We start from the raw sequence: 19,442 nt of genomic DNA, 5'->3' as shown, positions 1-19,442 counted from the left end.
TTTGTGTGAAAAATGAGAAATATCTCATATATATTTCATTCATCTATGTTGAAAATTAACAAGGTATTTGATATCCACCAGTAATATTTTTGGTTTTATTTCTACAGAATTAAAAGAAAACAAAGAAACAGTGAGTGAAAAAAGCTTTCCTTCTCCAAAGCTAAATACAATAAAATTTTGAGGCTGAATCAATCATAAACAGCACTAAGTTCTGCATTTTAAGCAATCACAAAGAATAGGAAATGTAATCTAAAAAGAAACTAGCATTACTATATGAACATAGTCTAAAGAAAAAATGGTTTGAATCCCTTACTTTTGATGGAATGTGTCTAGTAGAGACTAAAAAAATCTACTATACATTTAACGTAAGAGTTACTTACACTCTCACCACTCTAAATTAGTTTTGATAAACCTCTCCCCCAGAAAACAAGCAGTGGAAGAATCTGTTGCATTCAATTCCAAAATACCCAGTATCACAAAAGTAGGACTTATTTACAGTTTTTTTTTTCAGCACTGTGAAAGGCACATTTATCTTTTAACACATGTTTCTGCCAATGTCCTAAACTTAGGTTCCAGCTGATCTAAGAAGTCAAGTGCCTCTTCTTCATGCTGATCACTGCAGCAGCCTACAGAACCAGCCAAGGATCCTTTTCCTTCATAGTTATATGTAAGGAGATAATCTTCAGAATGCTTCTGTTCTTCATCCTGTCTGCATAGGTGCACCTTCTGCATAGGAAGAGAACACAGCTTATTATTTTCTTAAATTGTTATCCTAAACATATTGCATAAAAATAATTTCTTTTGATTTACCTTTCATTGATTAATTTTTAATCAGAGTGTGTCCTCTAATGGATTCCTATATATAAAAAATGCACATGATTGGTCTATATCATTAAGACTATAGAATATAAATATTTAATAAAGAAATCATTTCTACTAATCACATATGTAACAACAATAGAGGAAGAACCTGTTTAAATAGCCTGTCAAACAACTAAAATCCACTCAAAATTGAATGACTGGCTTACATTAACTAGTTAGGCAAGTAGAGTTTCTGATCTCCAAATCATGGGGTAACTACATTTCTAATGCTGTACATACATTCCTACATCACTAAGATAAATATAAGGTCTTAAATTAGTACAGAGCAAGGAGTTAGAATAAAAGCAAACTAAACTCACAAAAACTTGAGTAAGGCTAATATTATTAATGAAAGTAAATACTCTAGTGTAATACTCTAGTGTAAATACTCTAGTGTAATAGCACACTGCTTATAGTTTAAGCCAAGAGAAAGTCGTTTATGCTTAAGTCTCAAAATATTTAAAGGATGACTTTTTGAAAGTCATATTCCAAAATGAGAGGTAGAGAATAAAAAGAAAAGAACAGCAAACAACACACGCACACAAAAAAAAACCCTTTCTAGCCCAAAAACATGTCTTCCTTGAGAAGTCTGCATACACTGATCATAACCTACACTCCAAAAAACTTAGAGAGTCAGAATACTTACTTCACCTAAACGAGGGTGTGTGAAATTATGCCATTCTGAGTAAGAGTATCTACATGTGTCCATCACAGGCTGTCCTCCTCCTCCTTCTTTGACTGATCCCAGAGTCTGATGTCCACCTCCCCTGACTGATTCCAGGGTATGACCTCTTCCTTTTACCATTTCAAATGTTTGTTGATCTCCTGTTTTTATTCCACATCCTACTTGATCAGCTGTATTTTGTAGAGGAATTATATTGTGATCCTAAAAAAAAAATAAAGTAAAATAAAATAAAAAGAGTGATAGTGGAGAAACCTTTCATTTGTTTTTATTTCTATTGCATTTGTAAAATTCAGCAATTGGGAACTGTCAATACTGAAAACTCAAGTTTTTAGTTTTGCACAGTGACATTTTGAACAAAAAGCCATCCTTACCACTTTATACATAAAAATCAATGGGTAGTCTTTGGAGAGGGACATTAGGACAAGTAGAAAACAATAATCTGCAATTAGATATGATACGAGATCCAACAACTGAATCTTTATCCTGACAAAAGACGCACTATAATCCATATATGTTAGTTTCTCAAAATATCACAAAATAACACTTGGTTTCTAAAGTCAACAACCTGTGACCCATTAAACCAGATATATAGTCATATTCATAAATTTCATTCTATTTTATTCTACATTAAGTCTGCATACCAGATGAAAAATTGAAAAACTAGTATGGGATCATATAAATTAAAGATTATGCATCAATTTATAACAGCACTACATTTTATGCTTCATAGGCAATAATAAATTTGACATTTGTCATAATTACGATAGTTTGTCTTGGTTTCTAATGTAAGCTAACTCAATGTTTCTTAAAGTAACCTTTTTCTGAGGAAGCAAAAGCCAAGGAGTGAGGGACAGAGAAGGGAAAAATTATGAAGAGGTAAGTCCTTGTATATGAATGCAGACCTGGGCTGGACTATGTTCATGACAGACTGAATCTTGAAACAGTTTAGTCACCAAAAGCAAGAACATATTTTGTGGATGTGGACTGTTCAATACTTTTGCCACTGACTCAAAAATCAACTATACTTGGGTTCATTTTTGGGGGGAAAAGTAGAAATCGTACTTGTGAGACCTAAAGTAATTATTGGCTAAATTAAAAATTTCTTCTCCAAGGAACAGCAACAATGTTTTGTTATGAGCACATATTCAACATGGGCCAAAGAGTAAACTTCCATCTCATTGTTGAAAATTACAAGACCAATTAAAATATCCACCTGAAACTTCCAACCAATCGGTTAAAGTTCAGAAGAATTATTAACAGCTGAGGGTCCTGGAATAACAACCACAGCATATCTTTAAATATATATATGGTACAAACGATTGCCTAAAGTAAGAGCTTTCAGAGTCTGGTAAAATAGCAAAGCACATCAATGATTCTTGTGTTCATTCCATATTTCCTTTACTAAATCATATATTTGCAAACCAAGAATCTTCATTATATCTTTCTACATCGAAAGAAACAGACAACTTACCATCACCTCTTCTCCTGGAGCTTCTGTATTTGAAATGATTAAGTTGTGATTGGCACAATCGTCAGTCACATGCCTGCGCATTACCCCAGAGCCACAACAACCACAGATTGTAATCAGGATTACTGGAGAGGAAATAAGGGAGGAAGATACTCTGAACTTTACCTCAAAATGGTATCTAATTTTGTTTGAAAACTAATTTTGTTATATTAATCTTTTTAAATGCTTAAGCATGAAGTATCTTTAAAAAAGACAATCTATAATACTTCACTCAAGAGGGTGGTGAGGCACTGAACTGGCTCTCCAGAGAAGCTGTGGATGTGATCCCTGGAGGTGTTCAGAGCCAGGTTGGATGGGGCCCTGGTCAGCCCACCACCCAATGCCACCCAGTGGGTGGTATCCCTGCCCATGGCAGAGGGTTAGAACTAGGTGATCGTTAAGGTTCTTTCTAACCTAAGCCATTCTATGATTATATGAATCAAGTTTGAGTTGGGCATCCTCAGGTAATTGTAAAAATGAAGTGTTTTGCACTCAACATTAAAATAAGAAGTATACTTACACAGCAAGAGTAATGATCCTAAGATCATAGCAAGGATGGCCCATACACCAAGAGTAACACTGCTGGAGCGAAAAGGCATCCTTTCACATTCACTTGGAACAACACAGTTACAGTAGTTAACTCTTATTTGGGTGACTCCTTGCTTTCCTGATCTATCAGACACAGTTACAGGAATAGTGTATATTCCAAATGGAATATCACCTCTTGGTGAAAGATACACAGACTTTTCTGTAAAAAAGACAAAAATAATTATACTGTTAACAATGCCTGAAACTCCAATTACATTTACTAAAAAAGACTGTCAACGCCATTTATTAGAAGCACTTCCAGTAGTGTGATTGGAACAATGCATATCCCCTTCCATTCTTTATCTCTGTTGCTATATCCAATGGGAATAACTATATTCAGTGGGAAGTGAAATCCATTTAGTATGCTGCTCTTCTTAGTAAAATACCTGGTCACTAGTCATTGTTAAAGGGGAAAATATAATTTGTAAAAATACATACATAAATTATTATGTACAATGATCTTGTACATAATGGTTATTTTATGATGAGTTACATGAAATTGTACATCCCTTTTAATTTCTCTTTTTTTTTTTTTTTTTTTTTTTTAATTTGCCTAGTATAAACCTTGAAACTTTCAGATGTCTTCAGTCTCAGACTTCGCTGTCTTTTGCCTTTCACTAGTGCATGTTTGTCTAGACACTTCAGAATTGGATCCTTTTCAGGCTAATTATCTACATATGACAACATGGTAGCAAATATATATGCTGCTCTTGATGCTCATCTAGCACCCACCAGGAAACCACTACCAGCTATAACTGTTTGTATCAGTGAATTTTAGGGAACAGTTAATTCTTTTCTAGCAAATCCTTTATCTATTTCTATGAAAATACTTAAAATTAATATAAGCATATTAAGAGAGATAGTAATGTTTGGGGGTTGTTGTGTTGTATTTTTGTTGTTTGTTTGTTTTTTAATCCATCTCTGTTTCACCTAAAACGTGCTGGCTGTCAGCAGTAGTGAGGAAAAAAAATGGCTCTAATCAATTTGAGGTAAAGTTTCCATTTCCCAGTCCTTCACTGTAACAGCAGCCTCAAAAAAGCTGTACTTTTATTTGGAGTATTGGCTATTTCATTGTTAAATTCTGTACAAGTTATGAAAGTATGAATGTATACTTTCTATTCCAGAGGTGTTTATCTAATTTAATACACTGATTTTTGTTCTCACACACAATCTTTTTACATCACAATGTCAGACAGCAGCTGATTTCTGACCCAGGTAAGCTGAGGGGGATCTCACAGTCCACCCAAGGCAGATGTCCCACAGCTGCCTCTGGCAACCTACAGCTAACTAAGGAGGAAGTCTCATACCGTTGTGTCGTGTTATCTTCCACGAGGAAGCCAAGTTACGGTCAGTCACGCGGTATACAAAAGGCATGCTGTAAGAAGCAATATCACCATCCTCTGCAGTGAGGCAGATAGGTTTTCTGTCTCTGCACATTATATAATCAGTTTTAATTATTCGTGGAAAATTCCTGTTGCAAGGCTGGATGACAACTTGCAGAGTTCCCGTGCCTGTTTTGCCATCTATAAAATAAACGAATTAAATGGTAAAAATAGTCAAACATTCATTCTTTTATTTATTTCTAGTCCCAATTTTCATGACTATCATCAACTGTAATATCCAGGTTAAGAACTAAGGTGGAAAGAAACTACTGATTTAGCCAAAAGCAGATAGGAACTTCTCATAGCTTTCTTTTGGCTGCTTCTGCAGAGTTCTTGTATTTGTTTAGGAAGGAACTCATCTTTTCAGGTGACAGGGAAGAAAGTGCTGCAGCCTGTTTCCTCCTATTCATGTGTTGTCCTCAAGTAAAACTCTGCAACAATGAGTAAAGGAAGGAAAAGAAACAGAAAAGACAAAGCAGCTAAAAGAAAGTCTGCAGCTGCACGTTCATGAAGTGTGCACTTTTATGCAGTTCAGGATCCCAAACTGAAACTCCTTGACTAGCTTTGAAAATCATTTACTTTCAGCAGTGTAATATGGTCACAGTTAAATGCACCAATGTGTATTGGTACAAAGAGAAAGAGCTATACAGAAGGAAAAGGTTCCAAAGCTCCACATCTTGTGTACGTGGACAGAACATACTTTATTGTTCTTACATATCTATGTGGGCACGCATACTGTCTAAAAGGAGTCTCATCCTCCTTTAGGACAAGGACCCTAAAAATACAGGGTCAAGGAGGCTAAGCCAAACTGAGAGTCAACAGCTTATAATGAGAGTAATTTGTAAGAGCTCTGCACCTCAGCAATATATAATGTGAACAGTGTTACAGAACATAGACCTACTGAGGAAAAGAGCACAGTACCACATAGCAGCGAATACAACTTTTCTTAGTTTCTTTTAATTTAAGGTTTCCAGAAAGAAGACACCAAGAAGAGGAGAAAACAGAGTTTCAAGGACAACTTATTTTTGAAAAATTCTCTCTACTTTCTCTGTTGTCAACTTTATGGCTATCACATGCCATCAGTTAAAACAAAAATTTAGTCACGAAACGAAAGGAATACAATCGTGTTACTAAAACCCCTCTTTAAGTAGGAGCAGATAACTCGAAAATACTGAGAATTTGCCCTGTTTTCTTATATGTATGACCTGCTGTATAATATTCTCTAAGCATTTGATAGTCATCCCAAAGGCAAGACAATGCACTGGATGCACCTCTCACCTGAACCAGTATAGTTGCCCCTAAGTTAAAATTGCACATAAACATCTTTTACAGGCTAAATATAACAGTGACAACATTTAGTACTCACTTCTGTCTATTGCGAGGACTGTGATATTGCATTGACCTCGTTTCATTTCTCCTAGATCTCGGTCCAAGGCTTTAATGGTTCTGACTTCACCTGATTTTTCATCTATGTTGATCCAATTACACTGTCCAGGTGCTATCTTGTAGCTGTTAAGAGTATTTTTTTGTGTGTTTAGGTAAGAATCTCAAATACTTACACATGCATATATTTATACCTATATACACATACATACATAGATACAGGTATTTATGTTCACACACACATGGCATCAACATTCCCACTTCTTGTATCCCTCCATGCTTTACTCCAAATAAACTAGAGATAACATTGTTTCATACCAGATGCCTTCACTATTTCCAGTTTCTGGATCTTCTGCTAGGTATTTCCCAATACTTGTCCCAACCTCATCACATTCGCTAGCGTCCATGCGGAAGAAACAGGGTTTAAACACGGGCCCCTCATCCACATCTAAGACATTCACTACAACAGTGCTGGTGCTCTGGACAACTTGTTGTGAATGTGGTGCCAGCATGTAGGGTGCCTCATTGTTGACCGCAATCACAAGGATCCTTTGCTTGGCGCCTTCATAGTCCAGACCCTGAAACACAGGTTTTTTGTGTGTGTTTTTCCTTCTTTCAAGCTAATACTAAGATGGGCAGTGTTTCCACAGAACAGTTATTAAATAGGTAAAACTGTATGACATTCATTTACAAAAGACAACAGCTTCTGGAACATCCAGCTTGAGACACAGTAAAGAGATAAGATTTAAACAAGCAAAGAAACCCCAAAGTTCTAAATTAGTCAAAGAAAAGGACCTGAGGAACTATCCGTAATAAGGTAAGCAGCATCACTATATATTTTTCAGATGAATACTCTGCTAGTGAATCACAAATAGAATTTACATAAAAATTAAGTGTGGCCTGAGACTTTTTCCTCCCATACCTAACTGACCATTATTTTAGGCTATGAATAACTTCTTTCCAGCACAAGTCACCACTTTTCTTGTTAGTACCTACATTTATTTCCTAATAAGAGTTCACCCACTTGAAATGTGTCTTAACTTGTGGGGCTCATCAGTCGGTATCTACATATGTAATTCTCCAGACACTACCTCCAAGGACATCTTATGCCAGTAAACCTATTTATAGCCTGAAGTTACAATACTCTCTGGTCTACTACAGAGTTACACTAAATACATGAAATTTCAACTGGATTATTATATTAGTCGTAGTAATAGTAGCAGTAGTATATTAGCAGTAATAATAGTAGTATATTAGTAGCTTAGCCTTCTGACTTACATGTTCAAATGTTAATATTAATTTTCTCTGCTCCTTAGAAGATACCTGCTATTGCACAGTTTTAACAGGTAATGAAAAAGAGGCACGAAAAGACAAAAAGTATGTGCTGGATTCCAGGTAGAGTGGTCCTTCTATCTTACATCTGCAAAGTACCAGGTATAAGAGTAACTTCTTACACGTACATGGACTCCTTTGCAACCCAGAAAAGCAAACCTAAACTCACTACCTAAACTCATGCAAAATAAAGCATGGATAGTTTTAAGCCAAGGTAATAAGTTTAATCAACTCCCAGAAAGAACAAGGCTGGAGGAGGTGCTCCTCACTCCCCTCTTCAGCCATGCTCCCTCTTCTGTTAAAATCTCAGTGAAAAATTTTTCAGTTACATCCCTAAGTCTCAACAATTCAAACTGCAGAATCAGGAAAAAGCACCAAGCTCAGCTGGATGATAAAGCAAAGGGAGACTTTTGATTTCTGAACACAAAGAGGAATAGTCTGGAAGATGAGCTATGCAAATTCTGTCAGTTATGTATTACACATGAGCCTCATTTGCAGTGTGTTCGTCTGCTTAGAATAGAGTTCAGAATAGGAGTAAAGCATGATATGCCTGATAGAGATATTTTTTGAATAAAAATTAGTTCTAGGTTATTGGTTTTAAAAAGTAACACCTGAAGACACAAATTTTGCTCTAGCAGTCCCATTTTCACTTACCTTAACAACACAGAGTATTCCTTCATTTGTGTTTCTGTCTGTTGTAATTTCAAAGGAACGATCATCATTTCCTCTTATAATTTCATATACAGCTGTGGAGCCAGGTGCACCAAGTTCATCAAGATCAAGAACAGAAACTCTCAGTATTTCTACATTCACTTTGTTTTCCTCCACTTGTGTTTCATACTTGGAAGTATCAAAAGAACGAAAAATCAACTTAAATCAGAAAATGCCATTCTACAATTCAAGAGTGAAGACAACTGTATTTAAACCTTTAGACCACAATCCTGCAGTTAAACCTAAGGAGCCAATTTACCAAGCTAGCATGTTGACTTTGTACATTTCAATGTATTACTGTATTTCCCCCATACTTCCCTTATACCCTGACTGAAACAGGAACTCTATCCAGGCAACATAGCTCTCTTTTACTTCCCAGCTATCAATGACATAATGAAGCCTGGAATTCTCCTTCCAGGAATGGTAAATTAGCACAGCTCACTTGTTTAAAATCAGCTGCAGATGCTAATTTGCGTACAACGTCATCAAGGCACAGCATTAAGAAGAGGCCATGGGTTATGGTTCATACCAGCGTCCCACAGCACTTTAGCTGTGTATATGCTTATTGAGATATAATCTGTCCTAAAAAGGGAAATTAACCTAGCAATTAGGCCCTTAACCTAGGCCCTTGTTTCCTCGGGGACAGAAAAAATAAAAAATAAAAAAAGAGCTAGCAATTTTTAAGTTAAAATGTGAACGAAGGGAAGATAATTTAGATGGCTGCAGTAAGCAAAGACACAAGGCTGATTTATAGCTATTGTTGAAAAAGAAGTGGTTCAAATACTATTCATGTATAGAAAAAGAGTTAGAATAACAAAGAAATTCTCAGTGAAATCCTTGCATCTACTTCACTGACACTAACAACACACAATTAGCCAAAAGCTGGTCAAAGATAACTGGCTCATGGAATGCTTCAGAGTGAATCTGTCCCCTTCCCAGAATGGTTAAGTTACAGGATTTCTAAGATAACATATTGCAGAAGCAAATTAATTAATAATGTTTGTTTTCTCCCAATAAGGCCGTTGACTCACAACAACTAATATAGCAATAGGTCTAACTACCAAATAACACAACAACCATGTTCACAAAGTTCTGTGTTGGCATGAACTGTCTAGGGGCACTAGGCATCATACTTGAGGGAGTGCCCATGGGGATATTAGAAAGGTGGTATGTTTTTATATATTTTACTCTTTACATGCACTTAATTTATGAAAACTTACTTGTATCTGTTTAAAAGTTGGTGCATTGTCATTTGTATCTTCAATTTTAATGACAACTGTTCCTGTAGTGCACAAACCAAAAGGTTGACCTCCCATATCTCTCACTTCAACAAATAAAGTGTATGTGGACACCAGCTGAAAAGAATAAAAGCATAGAGAAGTTTGACACGTTTTTTTTTTTAAATCAGTTGCACACAGCAATAAATGTTTTATTCCTGTTCCCCAACTCTGCTCCAAACTCATCACTGTCCCCTACAAAATATGAGTTTGCTTTGGAGCTATTTTCCTATACTTCCAAAAGGAAAAAAAGTAAAATATTTTTCAGTGGCTAAGCAGCACTGAGTTCGGCACCTGTCACTAACTTGTAAGCTATACCCAGTATCAAAGCTCCCCACAATGTCCACAGACACCTTTGTTTTCCAGTATCTGATGTTTTGGAAGACACAGATGATGTGCTTTCATCCCCTAATCCATCCTCCCAATCCCTCTTCTCTCACCCTCCCCATTGGTATGGCAGTTTTCTCTTGGATTTCCAACTTATAAAGTGCTTCAGTCCATGACTGCTTTTCATTAAGCTTCGTCACCCTGTTATTTCAATGAACATTCCTGCAACCAGCCCGTTTGGGATATATTATGTAGAGGGAGGGTGCCCTCAGCAGTTCCTACAGGACCACTAATAAGCAGCCCACTCAAATCAGTGACTAGAATGGCAACAGCAGAATGATTTTCCTTAGCCTTACAAATACCTGAACAACCTAGGGAAGCTGGAGCTGGACACAAAAGAGGGAGTTTGAAAGTCAAGAGAGTAAATCCAGTTCTGAATAACTGGAAGTAGCATTAGGTTTCCTGGGTGGAGAAAAGAAAGCTCCTGTTCCACTTCATAAGTTTATCTTTAAAAGACAGGTAGTGGACTCATTTTTGAAGTTTTCTTTCCCTCAGTAGTCTCTGTGACCCTAGCAGTCATGGTGATATTCATTCATGGCATTTTTCTCTTGCTGAAGAAGCTTAGTGATGTACCCCTGAGCATACAATTTTGCAACTCACCATTAAGGCGAATTTTCAGCCATGAAATGACTAAGCGTTCCAGAATACAATTATTTTTATCCTAAAAAAATATATGCCTGCACCCATTTTCTACTATGTCTTATCCAAGAAATATTGTTTTGAATTACATGTGCCTGTCAGTTTTTCTAATGTAAACACTCACATGACCTTTTATCCACAAAACATTGAACATGATAAAAACTAAAATCTCCTCTATCTTCTTACTTGAAAGTTATCTGATAACAATAAATGGTTTGTGCATATGTTTTGAGAAACACTGTATTATTGTTCAGGTTTTATACATCAGATATATTTCTATTGAGTGCAGAATGACAGACTACTTCCAGAAAAGATGGATCATCTACCCTGTAAATAACCAAGGAACACCTCAAGTGGATATTGACTGGGAGGAAACATCAGCCATGGGATTCATGAACAGAGAAAGAGCAGGAATCCAGAGACAGATGCTTGGTGTCAAACAGGATTAGCAGACAGTCCCCTTGCCAAGTTTAGCTAGAAAACAGTAGAAATGCAGAAAGATTTTGGACCAGCTCTGTTGTAAGCTTTGGAAGCTCCTCAGAGAGAGAAACACAAACGGTAACAGAAATGTTTTATCTGATGATTCCCATGACAGGAATTCAGTTTGAAGTTATCTGTGTGCACTAGTGTTCACAGCTAAATAAGCTTCAAGAAAAATCACCTCCCGATCCAGCTGTGGTGATAGTACAGTAATGACACCTGTTTCACCATGTAATGAAAATGCTGGGATTATTGGTGGGTTTTGTGACACAATGCGGTATCTCAACAGAGTATGCAGAGTTGAAGGCTCATCTCTGTCTTCTGCAGTCACCGTTCCAACAATTACACCTGTGAATACAACATAGCAATTTTAAATTCCAGAAAAATCTATAAATAGGCAAAAATTATTTGAACAGATATTTATGTCTAAATAGTATCGCATCTGTCAAATGAACAGAAAGAATAATCAAGAGAAATATTAGAAGCCTTGATTTCAGCTAGAGTTTCTGTCAATGACTTCTAACTGAACATCCCAAATACGGATGAAGAGGAGCTGCCAGGGAAGGTGAGGAGGAAGTTCAGTGATCTCTGACACAGTCCAAACTGCAGCACTGCCCCTTGGGGCTTGCTGCTCTCCTGCATCCCCAGCCCGAGTGGTTCTAGACTTCATTTTGAAACCGTAACTCACTCAATCAAAAGTGGAGGAGCTCAGAGAAAGAAAAGCAACTGGTGCTTTGGGCGTGAATGTGAAGGCAGTTTGCCTCCTCTGTAAAGCAAGTTAGACCCCTCTTCACTCTGCACCCCTAGTCTAAGAGATGGTGAGGAATGGTAAAACACTGTTTTTCCATTACTTGTTCTCTATACCCCACCTGTCTCACCAACTTTTCTCCTCTGTTAAACTGACATGTGAAGTCAGCAACAGGCAAATCCCTACCTGTCCATGGGTACGGGCAGAAACAAGCCTTTCATGTGTTATCTTTCCCTCCCTAACCAGGAAACATCCTACCTTAATTCAACACATTGGATACACACTGTAGGCTTATTCAAAAGTGTTTTAGACCTTAGAATACTGCCAACATAGTTTTTAACAGATAAGTTTCCTGAAAACTGTTTTGTTCTTTGTGATCTAAACATTTAATGCAGAGCAGCAATTCTGGATAAAATGAAATGTTTTGAATTTCTTAACCTGCTTTAAGAACACCGAATCATCTCCGTTTTAAAGCATTTGTTTTACACATTATTTTTCACTATTATTGAGATGACATTCTGAAATCTCTAATAGTTAAGAAATCGTGGGCTGCCCTTTGAAAATTCAGCCTCCACTGTAAAGAAACACTACTCAGGAAATCCCACTGAAAAATGTCAGTATCACATTGGTACTTAACTGAGCTGAGTAACAGTGAATGTGTTCACCGGTTTGAAACAATTCTTACCAGGCTTGGAGTTCTCAGGGACACAAAACTCAAAGACGTCCTGTGTAAAATATGGAGCATTATCATTGTCATCCTCTATCCTGATTGTATGCACAAGTGGTACCTCTGGTGAATAACCATCTGGAGTGCTTGCAAAGCAAATGATCTGTAAAACAGAAATTCAGTAGTTCACTTCATACTTGAACACCATTTGGTATTATTATACTTTCAGTTTGGTGGAGGAGTCAACAAAATGACACAGTGTCATGCACACAATTCTCAAGACGAGACTCTTCAGCCACATGGAAGGGGAAGTGACCAGTATGTAATGATGACAGCTGCACAAAAACTGTAACTGCTTCCCAATCTTTCACCTTACTAGAAGTATTTGAATCACTTTCCCTTTCCCCCCCCAACTTTGTCAAACATCTTTTCCAAGTCTCCTGAACACAATTTTTTGAGGTGTCTATGAAACAACATCAGCGTTACCAAAAATTTAGATGCAATTACTACTATTTAGAATAAAATCAAGAATAGTAATAAATCGCCATACTTTGATGAAATGCAATAACAGGTATTGCAAGTTACCTCACTATTGAGAAGCTGTTTATTTTTACTAACTGCCTTCTTACACTTCTCAGCCAGTAGAGAGAGCAGTGTACCTTGTTAATAAAATACAAAGACAGCAGCTTGAGAAAAACAGGCTCGAAAAATATAGCTGGCTGGAGTTTGTGATCTGTTTCTTATGCAGACCTTTTCTGCCCTCCCTGAAAAAACTCTGGGATAACTTCAAATTCTTCCCAGAAGTGATGTAAATGCAGTAGCTCACTGTCATTACTGTTGTAATTAGAGTTTAAGCAGTGAAAAACAGAACTCCTCTCAAGATCTACATAACCAGATATTTGTCACTGGTTTCCTCTCTCAAAGACCAGAGATACTACTCTAAACAGACAGCTAACTATAGATCTAGTCTGGTTTCTTTCTCCTCCATATTCCAACTTTCAAACATGTGCATGACAGGAAAAAAAAATTATACTTAACACAATTTAAGCCTATACCTGGAAGCTTGGATACTGTTCGCGGTCTACTGCACGAGTAGCAAAGATATTTCCAGTTTCTCTTTCTATGTAAAACAAACCCTTTGGATCTTGATCAATTCCCGGTCCACTTGCAGAATAATAAATGGTGTAGTTCTGAGCAGTGTCTGACTGGACCTACGAAGGATGAATTTTTAAGTGGAAAGGAAAATGTCAGCATCATTCTCATACATTATTCCGCCTTTTCATGATCACACATAGCAGAAGCATGAACTTTTCAAAAACAAAAAATAAAACTTAATTTACTTCTACTTCTTTATCATCTTAAGCTTCACAGAATAGAACAGCTCGCCTTGTGACTGCATTCCTTTATAATGCGGGTGCATGAGAAGGGATAATTAATTCAAATTTAGAAATTGTTCAGCATTATTGAACAATTAAAGAAACAAGAGTGTGCATAGAAAAATCTAATTTTAAAATCTACTTTCTCTAGAATGCTGCACGTACAAGGCACATTCAGATACAGACAGCTTCTTATTTTGTCTCTGTTCAAAAGATGTTGGTTTCAGTGCACTCACTGAGAATATGGCTTATAATTACTGAAGAAAAACTAAGGAAGAAATAAAGAAAAGGAAAACAACCTATAGCACAGTCCAGGGACATGCCAATTCAGATAACCTCTTTGCATCTCGTTACAGGCACTGAGGAGGTAACATCAGCAGTTATCTACTTGTAAACAACCCCCTCCCCAAATACTTTCCTTACCTACCAAATGCCAGAAGTTAGGAAGATAAGATTAGTAGAATGATTGCTCTGTACAGACTCTGTTATTACACTTGTCTCTACACATCTGCTACCAGCCACTCTGTAATCTAGTGAAGGCTAGATGCATCCATGATAACTGTAGTTCTTGCATTTCTCTTTCACGCCTACTTGTTTTCTTACTGTAAGAATTTTTCCTAATAGCATAGGCCATACTAAGTCTTAAATTCTACAGGTATACATTACAATGCCAAAAAAGGATATAGACAAGTAGGTAAAATTTTACCCCCCATGTCTATGCAATCTTTTTCTAAGCACTGTTTTGGGATTTTTTTTCTTTAAATTACACACTTCATTGACCTCCATGCATAATAGCTCTCTTCTCATAGTATGCCTCCTCCTTGTTACAACTTTTACACATTTCCAGTTCATCCCAACTACTACGATCACAAGTTATTTAATGTATGAGATCAGAAGATATATAATGGACAGAACAAGATGGGTGTAATAGCAAGAATGGCATCAGTGGAGAATAGAAGAGAGCTCACTTCATTCTTCATATATCATAACAGTCACATAGAAAAGTAGCTTGTGCCATAGAAGTAGGATCCATCTAAAATATACCTGTTGAATTTGTAGTGGGAAAGGTCCAAGTGAGTTCTCCATCATAACAGATGGAATAGGGCCCCACCTTCTTTTGGTTCGCTTTAGAACTGTATCTCTAGCCTGCCTGGTCTTCTGTGCCTGGTTCTAGAAGATAAAGATATATGAATATACTCAACTGTGTACATTTTTGCCCAACTCTTGTCCTTGCTTTTTCCATCTCCCCACCATTTTTCCCCACTGACCATTTGTTTTTCCAAGATCTTCATTCCTCCTGTAGCATTCTAAGAGGATTTTCATTCATTGTAATAATTTGCACAAATAAAATCTGCTTGGATGCCTCAAATATGGCTTTTAAAATTCTTGGCATTCCAGATTAAGCTCCTTGATAGCATCTCCCATTTCAGAATGGAAGTCTGTTGATTTAACCCACACTGTAATCACAACTGCTACAAAAAAAAATTAAAAAAAAAAAAAAAAAAAAAAAAAACAGAAGAGTACTCTGCCTGAATTCTAAAAATTCATCTACAGCTACCCAACGTCAAATTGTACTCTGTAAAACTGCACCCAAATAAAGAAGGGACCTTGGAATTAGAAGCCCACCTTTTTTTCATCCGTCACCAAATTGACATGTATTTTCTTTTCTATGTGTTTTTGAATATCTTCAAGTAATATAGTAAAAGTCCTTTTCTCATCAGAGAAAGAAACAGCAGATGTGGTATATACAGAGCCATCTTCCAGAACTTTGAAGTTCCCATCACTGGAACTGATACGTTCTGCAGACTGAAGGCACTCGTTCAAATTAACTGTAAGAAAAGAGACGTAAACAATAAATGAAATGATAACATACCTCTCGAAGTGAAAAATCATTCACTAATTAAAACTTAAAATGATATTTACTGGCATTTGGAGCTTTTTTAAATTAGGTCATTCATTAAGTAAGCACCACAAATATAGATTCTTGCACCCAATTATGCACTCAGACTTGACCAAGTTTACTTGAATTTCCACTATTGCATTCATAAAAGTATCTCCTAAAGGACATGGATGCTTCATGCCTATCTTTCAAAAAGACACCATTTCACTGGTGGAATTCTTGAAGCATCAGAAATAAACTTATACGTTTAAATGCAGTAAGCACTGCAGACACGCTCATTAGTGGATCAGTAGGTATTATATTTGTCTTGTGCTCCATGCCCCACAAAATCAGTGAGGATGATTAATTAATGCAAGTTCCCAATGGAGCTATTACTTCTTGGAAGCTCTGCCCTCAGGAGGAAAGCACTGACTGGTTCTATGTGATTTAGAAGTCTTGGGAGGACAAAGGCCTTTAAATTATGAGGCAGACTGATCAGAGAGATAAGGACTAACTCTAGAACAAATGATTGACATTTTTAAAATATATGCATGACAGAGTCCCACAGGGTTGACAGGAAGTACCAAGTAAGGTCAGCATGCTTCCTTTTTTTTTTTTTTCTTCAGTATTTTTATTGCATTTGCTATAAACTTGTGGCTTGAATAAATTTTAATACACTTCTCACTGGTTTGACTGAAGAGTGTAATTCTTCACTACAGTTTGAGGGGAAGGAGAGGGGGGGGCAAAATCAGGATAATCATAATGAACTGCAACAGCACCGTCACACTATTGCACTAAGTAATAATTATTTGGCACCCTAAAAAAGATGCAGGCCAGAGGTCCAAACTATACACAAATCACCCTTGCAGAGTACATGGAGGTGTTAGTGTCATGTTTTCCAAGTCAAATATCTTTTTCCTTCTCTTAATAAATTCCAAAGTGCTCTGTGCGTGTGTGTATGTACAAAACCAAAAGGCTTTAAAATAAAGAGAACTATGTACTAGATACTTCAATACTTCTTCAGTGGTATCATAGTATACTGGGTCTTGTTACAAAAAAAAAAAAAAAAAAAAAAAAAATTGGGCACAAAAGCCAAGTGATTCCAGGTTAGATTCAAAATTTCACCCTATGTATGCAGATGATATTTTTAATAAAAGAAATTTCATTTATCTTTCAACAATGCAAAGACTGATGGAAAGTATAATTTTAAATATGGCTTTTTTTTTTCTCCTTTCTCCCTCTTCTTAAGCCCTTCTTTTAACTGCAATACTTCCTATAGTATTGCAGCAGTGACTCCTCTCCCTTGCCAATCTGTGAAAAAAAAAATAATAATTTAGTATTGCACAGAATTATCACCCCCTCACTTTAAGGTGCATATTATAGCACTGCTGCACATTAGAGCACTGTATTTCCAAAAATACCAGAATGGAGATTTTGTTTGCGATCATTATGTGAGTCAACATTATGCTCAGTATGTCATACCTTTGTGGGATCTTTTTCTTTACAGTCTCTTGTCTATATCGCATAAGTCAGAAACATATAAAATCTCTTAACAACAAGAAAAATCATGACTCATTTCGTTGTCATGCTGTGATCCCTGATATCAATGCAAAATGTATTACCCTTTCTTAATAAATGTTTAGGGAATGCCATTCAAGCTATATAGCCTTCATTAAATATTTGGAAAGTTTAAGTTCAGTGTTACACAATTTCTTTCATAACACTGTAATAAGAAGTTTTACTTAAAATTTTCATTTATTTAAACAGAGAAATATTGAGAATATGCAAAAACTTAAACATCTGTGACCTTTAAAGTTTAACAGGAAGGTCAACGAGCTTTCAATTTTAGAGCTAAATTTTCTAACCACTTGTATTATGAATAACTACAAATGTACTGGTTTTGTTCTTTCTGTAGGAATTTGCGGCATGCACTTCTGCTCTCCTGAGACTGACACAGGGCACCTCCGCAGCCTCAAATTCGGTCTCAGACAGCACAGGACATAACAGCTCCCCCACCTTGACTTTAAAAGCTGCCTTTCAAAGACCGGAAAAAAAAATGAGATTGGGTGTTTTTTGGTGTCCCCTTTGCCTCTCTATCAACTTCACTTTGACAGACCAACCCAGCCAGCCAGGAGCACTCTCCCAGACTGGTGTGCATGCAGGATACCTTTCCAGCTCGTCTCCTCGTGTGCCCTGAGCACCCCACCACAGCTAAGAAGTCACAGCCGTATTTCACACTGGTAACACAGCAGCAGCTTCTGGGTGCTTTGGTTGTGTGGGTTGTCTTATTTTTTCCTTTCCCATTATACAAATGACTTATTGACTTCTTCATATGACTCTGTGGTTTATAGGTACGCTTTGGAATATTAAGCCATGTATTTAAATACTAAGCTTAAGAACTCCAAACTTTGAGAACATTAAACTCTCTCATTCTAGTTTTAAAGCACATACTGCAAGCTGACGATAGCTGTTTACACAAAAGTCAAATGGATGCGAAGAGTCAGTGTTCAAACCCGTAACAAATACAGGGCGTATCCTTCATAAAAAGGCTGATCCAGCTATTTAACTGCCTGTCCAGTCATCCATTCATTCCATTAAACAAGAAAGAAAAAAAGAAAAAAAAAAAAAAAAACTCTTCTACTGTGAACAGCCTCTCCAGAAAAGGTACAATCCTTTATTGTTACGATGGGCATCCTGCAGTTTCTCACCTCTGCCAACTAATGTGCCAGCCTCTAATGCAGAAGGAACATGAAAAATGACTTTCTTGCAAGCATCACAGCATAAACTCAATACCTAGAAAACAAAATAACAGAAGTTAGGAAAAAGAAATAATTACATGATATTTTGACTAATAACTACTGTTACTGAAGCTGCCTTTGTTTTGTTTGTTGTTGTTTTGTTGTTGTTTGTTTTTTTGAAAGAGGAGCTAGAGAAAAGATCCAGAAAGCACCTTTCAGCCAAAAAAGACAGGTACCATGCTAACACAATGGTGTTTTTTCTAAAATCACGGCAGCACTGACAGCAGCGAGACTTTTCTTAGACAAGATGTCGCCTACTTTCCTGTAAACATAAAGTACAACTCCACAGTGTGCTTCCTCCAATAGCACTCCTGGTCAATTTAGGTCCAAAGCCCCGGAGCGTTAAGGTTCAACCCATCTAATTCCATCTGGAAAACCTTGCTGATGCCTAACATTAAAGGACAAGTGTCTTATTAAGACCACATGACGACCTTGCACTTACATATCGCTTTGCATCTTCAAAGTACATTCTAAACTGGTTAAATCTAGGCTTCAGCAATTAGATATGACATAAATAAAACACTGTGCATGACAGCAGTCCACTCCCATAAAAACCAGTTACAAAACGGGGGTCCTCCTCAAAAATTCAAACGATGCATTATCCAGATAACCAGAACTTCTTATAAGAATCATAGAAGTACAAAGATACTCCTCAGCACAGACTAATTTAGTCCTGACCTCAGATTTCGCGTGTGTGGATATACACCTTCTGTCTAGTTTTTATCCATATGTTTAAATTTTT

At 36.8% G+C, this 19,442-nt stretch overlaps 1 protein-coding gene across 1 annotated transcript; it reads right to left on the bottom strand.

Annotated features, from left to right (window-relative positions):
* Window positions 1–327: 327 nt before the first annotated feature.
* On the bottom strand, window positions 328–19,169 carry LOC116485641 (desmocollin-2-like). Its single transcript, XM_032181133.1, has 16 exons — window positions 19,143–19,169; window positions 18,611–18,695; window positions 15,650–15,852; window positions 15,068–15,193; window positions 13,703–13,858; window positions 12,666–12,810; window positions 11,414–11,580; window positions 9,670–9,804; window positions 8,393–8,578; window positions 6,725–6,984; window positions 6,390–6,532; window positions 4,949–5,164; window positions 3,574–3,801; window positions 3,018–3,139; window positions 1,508–1,747; window positions 328–726 (listed from the first exon to the last, which is right to left on the bottom strand). Exons 1-16 carry the CDS (start codon window positions 19,167–19,169, stop codon window positions 529–531), a joined length of 2,637 nt encoding a protein of 878 aa, XP_032037024.1. The 3' UTR covers window positions 328–528.
* Window positions 19,170–19,442: the final 273 nt, after the last annotated feature.

The sequence above is a fragment of the Aythya fuligula genome, chromosome 2, assembly GCF_009819795.1.
Source record: "Aythya fuligula isolate bAytFul2 chromosome 2, bAytFul2.pri, whole genome shotgun sequence".
Taxonomy (NCBI): domain Eukaryota; kingdom Metazoa; phylum Chordata; class Aves; order Anseriformes; family Anatidae; genus Aythya; species Aythya fuligula.
This window is presented reverse-complemented; position numbering and strand designations above follow the sequence as displayed.